The 15,178-nt window shown below is 42.7% G+C and overlaps 1 protein-coding gene across 1 annotated transcript; it reads right to left on the minus strand.

Moving 5' to 3' along the window:
• Positions 1-830: 830 nt before the first annotated feature.
• On the minus strand, positions 831-12,096 carry RGS21 (regulator of G protein signaling 21; the record flags this gene model as incomplete). Its single annotated transcript, XM_083745385.1, has 4 exons — positions 12,082-12,096; positions 7,063-7,139; positions 5,214-5,380; positions 831-1,034 (listed from the first exon to the last, which is right to left on the minus strand). Exons 1-4 carry the CDS (start codon positions 12,090-12,092, stop codon positions 831-833), a joined length of 459 nt encoding a protein of 152 aa, XP_083601511.1. The 5' UTR covers positions 12,093-12,096.
• Between the last annotated feature and the right edge of the window lie 3,082 nt (positions 12,097-15,178).

Genomic DNA, 15,178 nt, shown 5'->3' on the forward strand with positions numbered 1-15,178 from the left:
TGTAGCTGATGAATAAAATGGGGAGACAAAATGGACCTCGCAGAACCTTATAAAGTCAGTCCCACAGAAGTAGCAAGGGCTTCTTGACATTTGCCCTGACGCCTATATCTAAGGGGTAGGAACAGAACAATTGCAACACACTGCCTCCAACCCACCCTGGATACATGATTACCTTGGTCGGCTGTAAGGTCACAGAGAGAGCCAGGAGAATTAGCAGATTTACTGCCAGTGTGAGCAAGGCTGCTCCAAACCAACTTGAAAGCCATACTGAGAAAGATAGGTTTGATCATACAGGGATGCCTGTCAGTGGCCCATCTTATGCACTTGAACTAATTTACCCAAGGATGGTAAATTAGTGGCCTTGATATTATCCCTCCCTGAATGTAGAAAATGTGATCTGAGCCCTATGTGCAGCACAGCTTACATGTATAGGCCTCACTCTTGTGATGCAAGCACAGTTCTTCACTGTAGATGGATTGTGTAAGGGGTGGCTATGGCTATAGCATAAACTCTGGTTCACTTCATAAGCTGTAGGCATGAATCTTGACATTGTTCAGGCCACATTTATATGCCATTTTTTGGAGCCTTGTACAAAGTGGGCTTTAGGATTACAGAAATGAGACTCCTGGTGACTGTGAACTAAGGTTCTTGGTCAAATGTGAAGCTGTCTTAACTATTTTGTATCAGAATTAGAAATAAAGAATTAGAAATTAGTCACTGTGACAACTGCTCTTTCAACATGCAAGCTGAACTACCAGCAGGCACCTACCTGATTGCAACACTATCTGACCATTGTGTTATATCTGGAGATTGTGTTCTGAATTTGACCTTTACAAAAATGGCAGCCACCTCTTCTGGTTCCCATTCTGTTGCTTTCTTGTGAGTTCCTTATAAGCTTCTGACTTGAGAAACCGGGGAAAAGAATCCTTAGCCATAAGACTGTAGATTAAACTCTGAGCATCATCAAAACACTGGAGAGTCGGTTCAGAAATAGTCTGGGTGATGTGGTCTCTGGTATTGAAGTCGATGTTTATCTGCAGGGAATAAGAGTGACATAAATTGTTTGTTTTTCGGGAGATCAGAAATGTTGTAAGGGAGCCAGAAACAAACACTATTTGAATTGCTTCCCAAAATACAGTGTTTGATGCAAAGCAGCAGGAAGGTCATGTTTTCATTATCTTGAATACTGAACACTAATTTTAATTTGGTTTCCTACACTGAAAGCAGTGCTGCCATTTATTGTTTAATAATTTTAAAAAGTGCTTCAGATTTTCTAGGTGCATAATGAGAAATAACATCATCAGACTTTTCACAGTGCAAAAAAGCAAACCTCTCTTTTATTTATGAATAGGTTTTCAGTGCATATACCCCCCCAGGCACCACAATTTGTTTTAAGACTATCTCTTTATTCTGACTACATTCCACAAAATGGCAGCTATCCTCTTTGCCTAAGAGAATTCTATTGTTCAGCAGAACTCCCATCAGCCTCTGCCTCTATATGGTCAGAAGCAATAAGAGTTGTAATATGACAACATCTGGAGGGCTGCACGTTCCCCCACTCTTGATCTAAGGCCTCCTACTTACTGAAGGCCCTTATGAATACTTTAAATTTTTTAAAAAACAAAACAATACTAATGTTACCTTTGCAACACAGGAGGTATGATTCTTCCTGAGGCACTTGGGTAATATGAGTAGTCCTTGGCCATTGTCTTTTTTTTAATAATATTTTTTTATTAACTGACCAATCACATCAAATCAAACCAAATTACATAAATTCCAAATTACACAGCCGAATTTTAAATTTTTGTTGGGGGTACCCATATTTCAAGTTCCGAAGGGATCCAATTAACTTCTTGTTTCTTACTGCTGTTTTAATGTCCACAAATCTAACGTTATGATGTTCACAGTACTATCCAGTCCTTTCTTATTATTTTTCCACATCTCTTGTTGTTATTTTCATATATTTTTCCTTTCTCTTTGTGACCTCTGATAGTCTCCGCACGCTGGTTAGAACAGTTTGTAATCCTGCGTGGATATATATATTTTTTAATCCAGTAGCCATATCCAGACGTTTTCCATATAACATCACTTCCATATATCAAAACAGTCTTAGCATCATTAATCTTCACCAATCTGCCTCCTTTCTCAAAACCTCTGAGGAGATTCACTAGGAATGCATTCTGAAGACAAGTCCATTCTTCCTCCTGGCTATAAATCCTTTGGCAAGATGGCGACTCCGAATTAATTGCTGCGCCATTCCCAAAAGCTCTTATTGCTTCTCGGTCTCCATAAAGCATACTTTTGGTTAAAGTTTATCTCCACACAGACCTTAATCATCCTGCTTGGGTCAGTTCAACCGACGATTCTAATGAGAAGGGGTTCTTGTAAATCACATAGAAGGAAAGTAAAAAAGGTCCCCCCCCATTCAGCCCCGTTGCCTTTGGTGTATCTTCATCGTAAAATATTCCTGTTTCTCCAGCCCGTTGTCTTCTTTCGCAGAGGTCACTTAAATTAGCAGACTTCACTCCCCTTCTTCACTTGAAATATGTGCATTTGCTTCTTTTGTAATTAATTATTCCAAATTGCTGCAACTAGTGCGCGATCAGAGACAGCGTCCAGGAGAGCCGAGGTCCACACGGGGGCATTCTGCCTAGGGCCCTCACCCCCTTCTTTCGAATTAGGGGGTGATTTATGGGCACAGCAGGCAAGGGCAGTGTTCCCCATTTCCTTGGGGCAACAAGGGAGGCTGCCTACTCCCATAACAGCCTCTTAATTACCCCGTGTGGGTCGGAGAGATGGTATTGTCGGCCATCTTCCAATGCGCCCCCTAGTGCCCCCCGTCCTTGGCCATTGTCTTGGAATGACTGGATGCCAATGAGTGGCAGGAGGCACCAGCTGAAGAACCCCCAAGGGAGCCAGGGAATTGGTGGTGGGGCAACAATGTGTGTTTGGAGGGAGAAGAAGGAGCAGACTGGGAGGAGGAGGTATCAGAAGCTGAAAAGGTAACAGGGCTTAGTGAGGAGGAAGAGTCTGCGGCAGAGAGCAGCTCAGAATCAGAGGCAAAAGCAGAGGCTGGATAGGAGGGGCGACAAGAAGCAGAGACGGAGCAGGCTGCTGATGAAGCCAAAGGGTCTCCTCCTCCTGCTGTCACCAGTTCCCCCTGCCGCTCTGGTGTCCCAGAACCAGAAGAGGTATGAAGAGGGTGGAGCAAAGACAGACAAGGTGGCATAGTCTCAGGTTGCAATGGAAAGACCCAAGGGAGAAGTAGACTTAGGGAACTGTGGGAAGGTGGGGACCTTCAGTCCCCACAACTGACTCATAGGGGTAAGATTTACCTGACAAGTTGCTGTGCTTGCTAGACCTGGTCTCCTGAGCCAACTATGTTTCCTTGAGTAAAAAGTTAACTTCCCTGACACCATGTGATTTATTGCCAACTTGCTCCTGACTCCTGGCAGCCATGCCTATGCTGAAGCTCCTCTTGCACCTCATTGCCCCAGTTTCTGACCCCAGGGAGAATAACCTCATCATGCGTTCCTCTCACATGACCTGGAGATTGTTCCATTACCTGATCAGCCTACAAAGGAGATACACTGCAGTGACATTTATGCAATGAAAGGATGTGTATAAAAGTGGTGTTACAGCACCAGTCATTGAAGAAGGTGTTTCTTGCTTCAGATTAAGCACAAATCTTTCTTAAGCTAACCAGCTGTGTATAAGCACGATAAAATTCAACTAGAAAGCACCACGTTCCATGTGTATTTTTCTATATGCTCACAAAAAAGCACCACACACACACACACACACACACACACACACACACACTTAATTCAGACTGTGGTAACACTTTATTCCAGTGACTCCAGTTTTCTCTTTGCTGCCCTGGTGGCTGTCAGTGTGCTCATATAAATATTAGAATTGCTTTGCTGGACCCTGCAAAATTCATGAATTCAGTCCTGTTCATTAACTTCAAAATATGTTCTCTGAGCAGGCCTGGCATTGGTTACCGTCCTGTGTCTCTCAGTGGCTTGCCAGATAGTTCTTGCTTTTTGAACTTCTGAACGAATCTTGGAATTTTATCTTTGACCCAGTATTCTGGATTAGATCAACCTTTGATCTGATCCAGCAAAGCGATTCTAAGTCAGAAGTAGATAATCGTTCATCCTTTTGTATTAACTTCTTTTTTCTTTTCTTTTTCTTTTTTAAAGAGTGCCTTGATCTTGTACTCACTTGTCCTATCCTCCCATTGTATCCTCTTTACTAAAGTTAGGCCTGCAGCTCAATCTCTCGGGTGTATTAAGAAGTATTTAAAAGGAACCCCCCAAATTATCTTCTCCAAAGCTAAGACGACGTCAGTAGCTAAGGTCACCGTCTCTATCAAAAGCAGATGCATCGGTGTAAAAGTGAGGGAACGCATATCACAGGAGCAATTAACCAGCCAATTAGTTTAAAAAATGTTTTTGTATGTAATGATCAAATGGCATGGTGCGACAGGAGGATCCTAAAGGACATGTTTTAGCTTTCATCACATCAAAAGGACTCCGCTTAGAGAAATCAACCATTAACACTTGCCAGCACTGACGAGTGTACTTGGGCATTTTCTGAGTCACAAAAGTTCGCTATTGCAGTGTTTTAAAGGCACACTCAACTTGAAGTGGGATGGAACAGATCTTCCTAGATTAGGATAGGCAGATGGAAGGCTGGAGCCTAATTCTGGCTTCTGGTCTCCAGAGGAAACGCTCAGCCCAGTGATTGCACACTTGTCGGTGCTGTTGGTGCAAAGCTTTGGGGCACAAATTCAGCGCCCCACTCTGCAGAATGAACACAAGCCCCTCAGAAATGCAGGAGGTGAAGAAAGTGAAGAAATATACGGTACCTAAAGAGGCAAGCAAGACTGGGACATTGAGAGTCTAACATTTTCAAACTATACCATGGGAGATGGGCAAATATGCCCCCTTTATTTCCAAAGTGTAGCAAGTCAGTTGCAATTCCTCACAGTGGAAGAGCAATGAATAGGTAGGGCCAGGAGCCCCTAGTTCCTATGTATTGCAGCACTAGCTAGAATTTTCAGAAACATTGGTTGGGCCCCTCCATCCAACAGTATCCTGATGCATATGAAGGCCTTGTGAATATACCCACTCACAAACCAATAAAGAAACCTACATTTGAATCCTGCCATTGACACCAGTCTTTCAGAGTTCATGTAAATAGGTTACCTCTTTGGGGGCGTCAGTTTGGATAAACTCTGAATAAATCTTTTTGGCTTTCGAGGCAATTTTAGCTGCTGACTTTGTTTTCTTGAAGTCCTCACAGGCCAGCCAGAATTCAATGTTTTCCTCGCTGAATTCTGACTTCAGGAAAGTCCTGAATGCATCCAAGCCATCTACAGAAATAAGAAAACACAACTGTGGAACAAGCACTCGGGTGGGAAGAAACCCGGTCATGGAAACCCCACTGAAGTCAATAGAAATAGTTCTACAGGCTTTTGGTCGAGTAGTTGCATGCATTCCTAGACCCTCTTTTAGTACAGTTTGATTTGAGGAGATTTGGGTCTTACAACCTGATGATGTAAGCAGGATGTCTGGATCATAACATGCTACAATGTGGCTGCTGGATTCTTATTTGTCATGGTCGGTGATAAAAAACAATAAATTAGTGGTCTTTTGGACATTTATCCTGAAGGGATTTTTTTCAGATGTCCATGAAGCAAGACAATCTCCAGCCTCTTAGTTAGTTAGTTAGTTAGTTCGTTAGTTAGTTAGTTAGTTATAGCTGAACAAACCCCAAAGTGCCCAAATGATATGTGTTATCTAGAACCATTTCAGTCAGGCTGCACACACACTCACCTCCTTAAAGAAAAACAAACAAATGTGTTTTTCTTCATCTGGAATTGTTCAAGATTGTCCTCAACACATTGCTTTCGATCTGCAGTGACCCTACAGTGATTCTTGATCTTGCATCCATTAGGGGAGGCGTGAATACATATTTCGGGGGGAAATATCTACATCTTTGAACTCCTCATCCCCCTAACTAGATTTGTCCATGCCTGTTCCTCTGTGCCCATGCCACAAATGAATGAAGAAAGAAGTGGTGATTGTGATGTTGCTATAGCCACAACATCACTGGGCAGTTGCAGATACACCTCCTTGCTGGGACTGCCTACATCTGATCTAATGTGTTTTCTGGTAGACAGACTGCAGGCTAATGCAGTCTGCAAAGACCCGCAAATCCATCTGCAATGACTTTTTATTTTGGGAATGAAACCTGTTTCTCAAGAGGCACCAGGGGCGGACTTTGTTCTTTCAAATTTCAGGAAGGGCAACATTTGGTGCCCCCTGCCTCTCGCATTTTGTGTATGCAGGCCCCCCTTCGAAATGCCACCCAGTGCAGGAGAATAAGTCATGCTGCCCTAAATCTGCCTCTGGGGGCACTTTTCAGTGACAAAAAGCTCACCCTATTGTTATCAGTGTATCAAGTTACAAACAGTTGTTTGGTCATGAAATTTGCCCAGACAATGAGGAAATTCTGCTGGTCCACCTGCTCCTCTTTAATGAAATGTTTATGGATCAGTTGCCTCAGCCTGTAAGGTAAATGAGTCCTGAACAGTTAACTCCAGTCAAAGGCAACTAAGGGGTGTGGTTCTCATCTCACTTCAGGCCAAGGGAACTGGCGTTTGTCCACAGACAGCTTTCCAGGTCATGTGGCCAGCAGGACTAAACTGCTTCTGGCACAACGGAACACCATGATAGAAGCCAGAGCGCACAGAAATGCAATTTACCTTCCCATCACAGTGGTGCCTATTTATCTGCCTGCAATGGCATGCTTTCGAACTGCTAGGTTGGCAGGAGCTGGGACAGAGCAATGGGAGCTCACCACCATCGTGCAGATTCGAACCGGCAACCTTCTGATTGACAAGCCCAAGAGGTTCAGTGGTTTAGACCACAGTGCCACCCACATCCTTGCCTTACCCTGTATAGGAGTATAGGAGCTGGACATGTTGGAGGAACAGTAAGGTAAATATAAGTTGAACCATGATATCACTACTTTCATTCAGATGCATCTTACCTTTATTAGCCAGAAGCGTATCCACAGAATCCATCCATGCCATTGTTTCCCTAGGGGCTGACCTGTGAAAACAACATCTACCCTTGAAAATAGCATTGTGATCTTTTGCCTATGTAATCTGTGGATAGTCTCTATGCAGTAGGCATCCTGATTCACAGCTATTGTGTTGGCCCAGCGATATAAGTAAGGTTAGCTTTCAATATTGAACTACATATATTGAACAGCAAAATCACCTTCCTGTGCAGATAGCCACATGAGATGGAGGGTGTAATTTAATATGGGTCCCTAGATTGTTAATCAGGAAGAGAGGAGTAATAAAGCATGCAATTGGGTGAGCAATAAGAAAGTCACAGGAGAGGTATCACTGATTTTTCTCCCAGTAGAGACTCTCCAGAAACCTTCTTGTCATTGAATGGGCCAGCTATTAATTTCTACAATCATTTTGCTAGTGATGACTAGAGCTATCAGAAAGGTTATCACGCTAACACTGGGTTGATAAATGAGCTATTTCTCAATTTCGTACTGTTTTTAAAAATGGTTTGCTTCACAGTTTTGGTTCCCAACAAGATTTTGATTAAGCATTTGTTAAAAGCAGTAATAGGATTCCGTCCTCTCTCTCCCCCTTCCCCCGGTTTAGTTTCCTGCTTGTGTCAGGAAAAGCTGTCTTCCCCCATCTGTGAGAGAGCACAAAGAATCCAATTAGCTCAATATATTCTCTGCTCGGGTCATATTTATCTAAATCTAAGAACTTGTCAGGGCAGAATAAGATCTTTTCCAAACTAGTTAATAATTTTAAGTGCTTTTTGCTTCCAAAGAAGCACCCCCCTTGGGCTTTGATGTATGTACCACTAGAGCAAAAGCATAGACTTTCTTTCTCTCTCCCTCTCTCCCTGAGAATCTGAGGAGTTATCCATAATCTCACTGACAACCCCAACACATTCATTGCATAAGTCTTTGACTATGCAGTGTATCGAAGGAAGAGCTGTTAATCTATTTCAGTGCCTTCTACAATAGTTCGGCCATCTATTTTTAAGTAGGCAGCTCCGTAGAGAACAGTGTTTATTAATCATGGGCCCCAAAGCTTCCAGGAAGAGAGATGGCAGGAAGAGAGATCAAGGAGCTAAGGGAATCTCACTGTTCTGTTAGAACCAAGGGATGTGCTTCAGGTACGACGTTCTTACATGAAGATAATCTCTGTGTAGGGTACCATGGGGACTGTGCTGCATCTTCCATCAACAGTGTCTCCAAAAAAAATTATACATCACTTGGAAAGACAGGCAAACTAATGCCAGTGTACTGGAAGAAGCAAAGGTCACCAGTGTCGAAGCAATGATTGTACAACATCAACTTTGTTGAACTGGTCATGTTGTGCAGATGCCTGATTATCATCTTCCAAAGGAACTACTCTATTTCAAACTTAAAAGTGGAAAGTGTAATGCTTGTGGTCAACAAAAGAGGTTTAAAGATTCTCTCAAGGCAAATCTTTAAAAATGTAGTGTAAACACCAACAACTGGGAAATACTGGCCTGAGAGCACTCCAATTGGAGAACAGCCTTTACTGAAGGTGTCATGGGCTTTGAAGATGCTCAAACTCAGTACGGAAGGGAGAAACATGCTAAGAGGAAGGCATGCTTGGCAAACCCTCACAGTGATTAACTCCCATCCGGAAAACTATGTCCCCACTGTGGAAGGGCGTGTGGATCCAGAAATGGCCTCCACAGTCACTTACGGACTCACTGTTAAAACTGTGTTTATGGAAGACAATCTTACTCGGCTACGAGTGATCGCCGAAGAAGAAGAAGCTGGTTCCATGTTTGGGAAGGCATGGGGAAGATAGTTTCATTGGGCCCTGCTCCCTGAATGTGCTCACCACCTCCTTCATGCCATTATTGCTGCTGCCTATTCGCTTGTTTCTCCCTCTAGGCCCCACCCAGGGCACCTTCCTAGAGTCAGGAGTGAGGAACATTTGTCCTTCCAGACATTTCTGAACTACAACTTCCTGTTATTTGTGGTCATTAGTCATGCTTGCTGAAGCTGATCAGAGTTGTTTTTCAGCAACATCTGGGGGGGGGTGTGTGTCAAAGGTTATCCACACCTGTCCTGAAGATGGAAGACAAAGCACGCAGAGGCACTGCTTCTTTTTCTTGCTCCTCTTGCTACTTATTTGCTTGAAGGGGGAACGAGGACATGCAACAACAGCAAGGAGGAGTTCGAGCAAGGCCAGAAAACTCCAGGGGTTAGTAATAGGACCTCTGCTAGTGCATAAGCCTTGGAAGCTGCCCTAGGATGATGATACTGGTAGTATGTAGGAAACAACAAACCTCTGGACCAAATCTACCTTCCATGCTGCCAGCACAGAAGCAAGTGGAATATGGCAGTTCTGACCAGGAACCTTACCAGAAGTGGACTGAGAGGACCTTCTACTCAAGGTGGTCTTTTAGCCTGCTGACTTCAGGTTGGTTTTTTAAAATATTTGCATGCCACTATACCAACAGTAATGTTTGAGATCAAAGGAGCTTACAACAATGGCAAAACATCACCAAAAAACCAAAATATCCACAAAACACCAAAAACCAACAACCAGAATTCCACCAATGTCAAGATAATGCAGACACCAAGAAAGGGTGGACCACCCTGTGGAATAATTGACATCAAGTGTTATCAAGTGCAAGCGTCTTCTTGTGATGCTCAAAGTGGATAGGGTGCTCTAAAGGGCTGGCTTCAGGGACCAGTGATACTGAATAGCTGGTATACAGGGACATTTTGGAGCAGGGAGATATCTGAAATCTCTTCTTTTGCAGAAAGTATGCCTTCCCCTGCCTTCTGTGCTCATGTGGACAGGCTGAGTCTTATTTCATGAGGTGGAACGAGGGAAGAGAGAGTGAGCTTCTGTCCTGCAGCTCTAACAGGACAGGACATTTTCCCTCTTACCCCTGTGCCTTTTCTCCTAAAATGCCAAAAACAAGCACAAGAGACGGACTGAGCTGATTGTGGTCCATTGTACCCCAGAATTTTCTGCATCTAAAATTGGCTGTTGGCTCACCTTGATGGAGAGATGAAGCAATATGTTTCATTAACATATCCAGATATATTGAACACATTTACAAAAAAAGAGAGACCCTGTGCATTGATACATGTAGGTGTATCTAGTGGAGTACACTACTAAGGTAAAAGGTGAAGGCAAAGGACTCCTGGACAGTTAAGTCCAGTCAAAGGCAATTATGGGGCTCATCTAACTTTCAGGCCAAGGGAGCCGATGTTTGTCCACAGGCAGCTTTCCGGGACATGTGGCCAGCATGACCAAACCGCTTCTGGAACAACGGAACACCGTGATGGAAACCAGAGCTCACAGAAATGCTGTTTACCTTTCTGCCACAACAATGCCTATTTATCTACTTGCACTGGCATGCTTTTGAACTGCTAGGTTGGCAGGGGCTGGCACAGAGCAATGAGAGCTCACCCCGTCATGGGGATTTGAACTGCCAACCTTTTGATCGGCAAACCCAAGAGGCTCAGTGGTTTAGACCACAGCACCACCCTTAAAGAGGTAAAGGTAAAGGTACCCCTGCCCGTACGGGCCAGTCTTGACAGACTCTGGGGTTGTGCGCCCATCTCACTCAAGAGGCCAGGGGCCAGCGCTGTCCGGAGACACTTCCGGGTCACGTGGCCAGCGTGACATCGCTGCTCTGGTGAGCCAGAGCTGCACACGGAAACGCCGTTTACCTTCCCGCTGGTAAGCGGTCCCTATTTATCTACTTGCACCCGGAGGTGCTTTCGAACTGCTAGGTTGGCAGGCGCTGGGACCGAGCAGCGGGAGCGCACCCCGCCGCAGGGATTCGAACCGCCGACCTTTCGATCAGCAAGTCCTAGGCGCTGAGGCTTTAACCCACAGCGCCACCTGCGTCCCTAGCGCCACCCTTATTGCATCACATATTTGCAGGAGCACCCACAACTCGCCTATGATATCCAAACTTCCTGACATGAACTGGGCTTCCCCCACACTTCTGGCATAGTGGGAGACAAGGAAGACAAGGAATAGACAAGGAAGGCCCTGTCTATTGGGGTGCTGGTGGAATGGTAAATCCCCAGGTCCCTTTGCATGCCAAGTGAAGTGCTGCTTCTAGTACAGTGAATTAATATGACAAAAGGGGAAAGAAGCAGACATTTTACTTAAGATTAAAATTAAAGTGCAAAACCTATGATGCAGACAAGCCCAATAAAAGTTAGGGCTGGAAGTGAATATTCTTGTTGCATAATTAATGGCCGTCGGAGTGAGAGTAAAGGAGAAATGAACTGATGATTTGCTATGGAAGTGAGTCTTTTAGATGCTATATGGGAGCACATGTCCTTTCAAAAAAAACAATGGAAGGAAAAGACAATGACAACTGTATTTGGGAAGGGGTTTCCCCCAGTTTCTCTTCACAGTGAGGAAAGTCAGATGGGCAAATAATGAGGGAAGAAAGAAGGCTGGTACTGATATTTGATGTTTTGGCAATTAAGAAGTCTTTGGGGTTTTTGAAAGGATGAGCATCAATTGAGGAAGTGTGGTGCGGTCATCTATGATTTCATCCTAAGTATGTAAGAAATGCCCTCTGAGTCAGACCAAAGGGTCATCTAGGATCTGAGTGCAACAGCTCAAAGTGTTGGTCTTAATTGGTCCTATCAAAATAAAGTTGCTATTGTACTGTTCATTGCGCCATTCAATGAGAGTTTGGCCTGTTTATCAACAACTTCACCATTTTATTTTCTTGTAGTTTGTTTTAGTTGGGTTCCAGTTGGCCCAGTCAGATTGTGAAAATTGTACGGGGGAAGAGGATGTGCTGCTGAAAGGAGAATGAACAACACCCCCCTTGATTATAAGAGAGCAAATGAAGTGTAACATGGCATGTTTACATGTTTAAAACACATTTGGGTGCAGGGATACCCCCTCCCCCAGAGCTGATAATCATGCAACTTTTGAATTTCATATGTTGCCTTTTTTTGGTTAAAACCCATGAAAGTCATAAACAAGAAACTCACTTCACTGGCATGGTTTGTTCCACTGTTTGTCACAGTTAACACTTGCTTTTTCTTTCTGGTTGATTTTCAAACTGTGGGTAATAGGACAGCAGAACCATTACATTTAACACACCCATAAATAAATCATAGTTTTCAGATTGACGTTCTCTATTTATCTGCTTTAGTATAATTTCCCAAAACGCACCTATTATTCTCCCAGTGATTGCTGTAAAATAAAGAAGAGAATAATTAATAATAATAATAATAATAATAATAATAATAATAATAATAATAATATACCACCCTTCAACCAAAGATCACAGGGCATTTTATAACATAAAAACAAAAAATACTTGTTTATTTTATTTATTGCATAGTTTGATGGTCTTGGTCAGTGGTGAAAACCTATTGAAAACATACTAGGATTTACCCTACTTTTGAAATGTGTGTATGGTTTGGGAGGATCAGGAAAAATTGAAGTAGGTAAGTTAGATTATAGATAAGTATAGTGGTACCTCGGGTTAAGAACTTAATTCGTTCTGGAGGTCTGTTCTTAACCTGAAACTGTTCTTAACCTGAAGCAACACTTTAGCTAATGCGGCCTCCTGCTGCCGCTGCGCCGCAGCCACATGATTTCTGTTCTCATCCTGAAGCAAAGGTCTTAACCTGAGGTACTATTTCTGGGTTAGCGGAGTCTGTAACCTGAAGTGTCTGTAACCTGAAGCGTCTGCAACCCGAGGTACCACTGTAGATCTATGAAGCAGTGGAACAAAAGCAGCAACCAACCTCAATAAATGTGGGCCTTGCAATTATGTAGTCATTTTGCTCATTCTTCTGAAAAATTGCTCTTTCCCTGTCACAGGTCTTTTGTGAATGTACAACAGCACTGGGTCAACTTGGGGGGAAATGCTCATGGGGGGGGAAAATCAATAAAATATCATATATTTGCAGTAGTACCTAATCCTGTATGTCCTTGGGTATGAAGGACAATAGTAAGCATGCTAATCTTGAGCTTGCAAAGCAATAAGGTAATTGTGAAGACATGATTGTGTCAGGAGTCATACACTTAGACATATGTTTCTTTAAAAATGATACTAGGGGCACTGTGTGTGTGTTAATTAAAATTGGAGACACATTTCACTCTTGTAGCCAAAAAGATGCATCTATGCTTTCTAGAACAGTCCCAGAACAACAGATAGATGATGATGATAGATAGATAGATAGATAGATAGATAGATAGATAGATAGATGATAGATAGATAGATAGACAGACAGATGATAGATGATAGATAGATAGATGATAGATGATAGATAGATAGATAGATAGATAGATAGATAGATAGATAGATAGATAGACAGACAGATGATAGATGATAGATAGATAGATGATAGATGATAGATGATAGATGATAGATGATAGATAGATAGATAGATAGATAGATAGATAGATAGATATAGATAGATAGATAGATAGATAGATGATAGATAGATAGAGATAGATAGGTAGATATAGATAGATAGATAGATAGATGATAGATAGATAGATAGATAGATAGATAGATATAGATAGATAGATAGATAGATGATAGATAGATAGATAGATAGATAGATAGATAGATAGATAGATAGATAGATGATAGATAGATAGATAAATAGATAGATGATACATAATGCTCACTGGCATGCCCTGGAGGTGGTGGCCCCATGCTTGGAGAATTCCCTTTGACTAGTTTATCAGTTTTTAACTGGGTCTTGAAATCCCTTTCATTTCAATCCTACTTTTAGTTATAGGTGCTGTGCTGGATCTTTATATGTATATACAGTTGCTGTCTTTTCTTTAAAATGTTTCAAATTGTTTTAACGGAATTGTGCTGGACTATAGAATGCTTCACACTGTACTTTAGCTTTATAAACCCCCCCACCATGCACTTTTTACTTGTAATGATTTTTTTAAAAAAATAAAAATAAATCACATGCTAAACCGTTGAAGAACCAAGGCAAGGTGGGAGGGATTTTTAGCTAACCCTAGGCTAGCTTCCAGTAATATGAAGCCTCATTTACAGCAAAATGTAGGGAAATGAAGGCTGGATCTATCATGCCTGCGAAAAAACGAATCAGGTCCAACATAGTAGACCATATACTGCTGATGCCTGCCATTATAAAAGAAAAACAGCATGATTACAAATGGTACAATTAGTATCATGTCCAGTTAGTCCCTCAGCTTCCAACCTCTGTTTCAGATATAGGCTGCTTCTATACCATGAACACATGTTGGGTTTATATCACATCAATGTTAGTTTCTGTTTTGCCACTGAGCAGCTGCTTGGAGTCACAGGACTCTGTTTACATTCCAGAGACAGTCCAGGCTATTGGAAGTCTCACAGGAGACTAGAGACAGATGTGATGTTACTGGTTTCCTGTTCCCTTTGTTCCTTTGTTTCAGTTGCTCTCTGCTTTCATAGAGAGAGGATGTGTTTTTTGTCTTCGTAGTTAGGATAATAAAGCATAGCATGTAGCCCAAACCTCTCGTTTCTTTCCTGTGCTGGAAACTCTGCTGAATGAAAAATGTGCCTGAGGCCTCATTAAAGGCTCAGGTTGTTAAACACATTGGGAGGCGATTCCGAAGGACTTAGGGGAAGAAAATGAGCTTTATCAGCTTGGCCGAGCGGAGATCCCGACAATCAACTGCCATAGCTTCTTGCAAAGAATCCTGGGAACTGTAGTTTGGTGGGGTTGTTACCTCTGCCTACAGTCTCAGATTCCTAATTCTTTCCTTAGGAAGCTGAGAATTAGAAATAACAGTGAAAGCACAGTAGCCACCTCCATAGTCTTGCCCATGCATCTTCCTGGGCTTGCTTGCAACACCAGTGCAATGCAGTGAGGTATGATGTTTCATTCTCAACTTGTCATTGTGTAAGGTTCCCTCCCTGTCGACTTGCTTGCTGGCATGGTAAGCCACAGGATCAAGCTATATGCTATTCAGTGCAGCCACAATTTATTGCATGTGAATTCAGGCTGTCATCCTTCTGTTCGCCTACCCTTTAGGGAATTCAGGCTGTCATCCTTCTGTTCGCCTACCCTTTAGGGAAGAATCAGAGTACCTGTTACCTTTCTTCTC

The sequence above is a fragment of the Podarcis gaigeae genome, assembly GCF_964106915.1.
Source record: "Podarcis gaigeae genome assembly, chromosome: 6".
NCBI classification, from domain to species: domain Eukaryota; kingdom Metazoa; phylum Chordata; class Lepidosauria; order Squamata; family Lacertidae; genus Podarcis; species Podarcis gaigeae.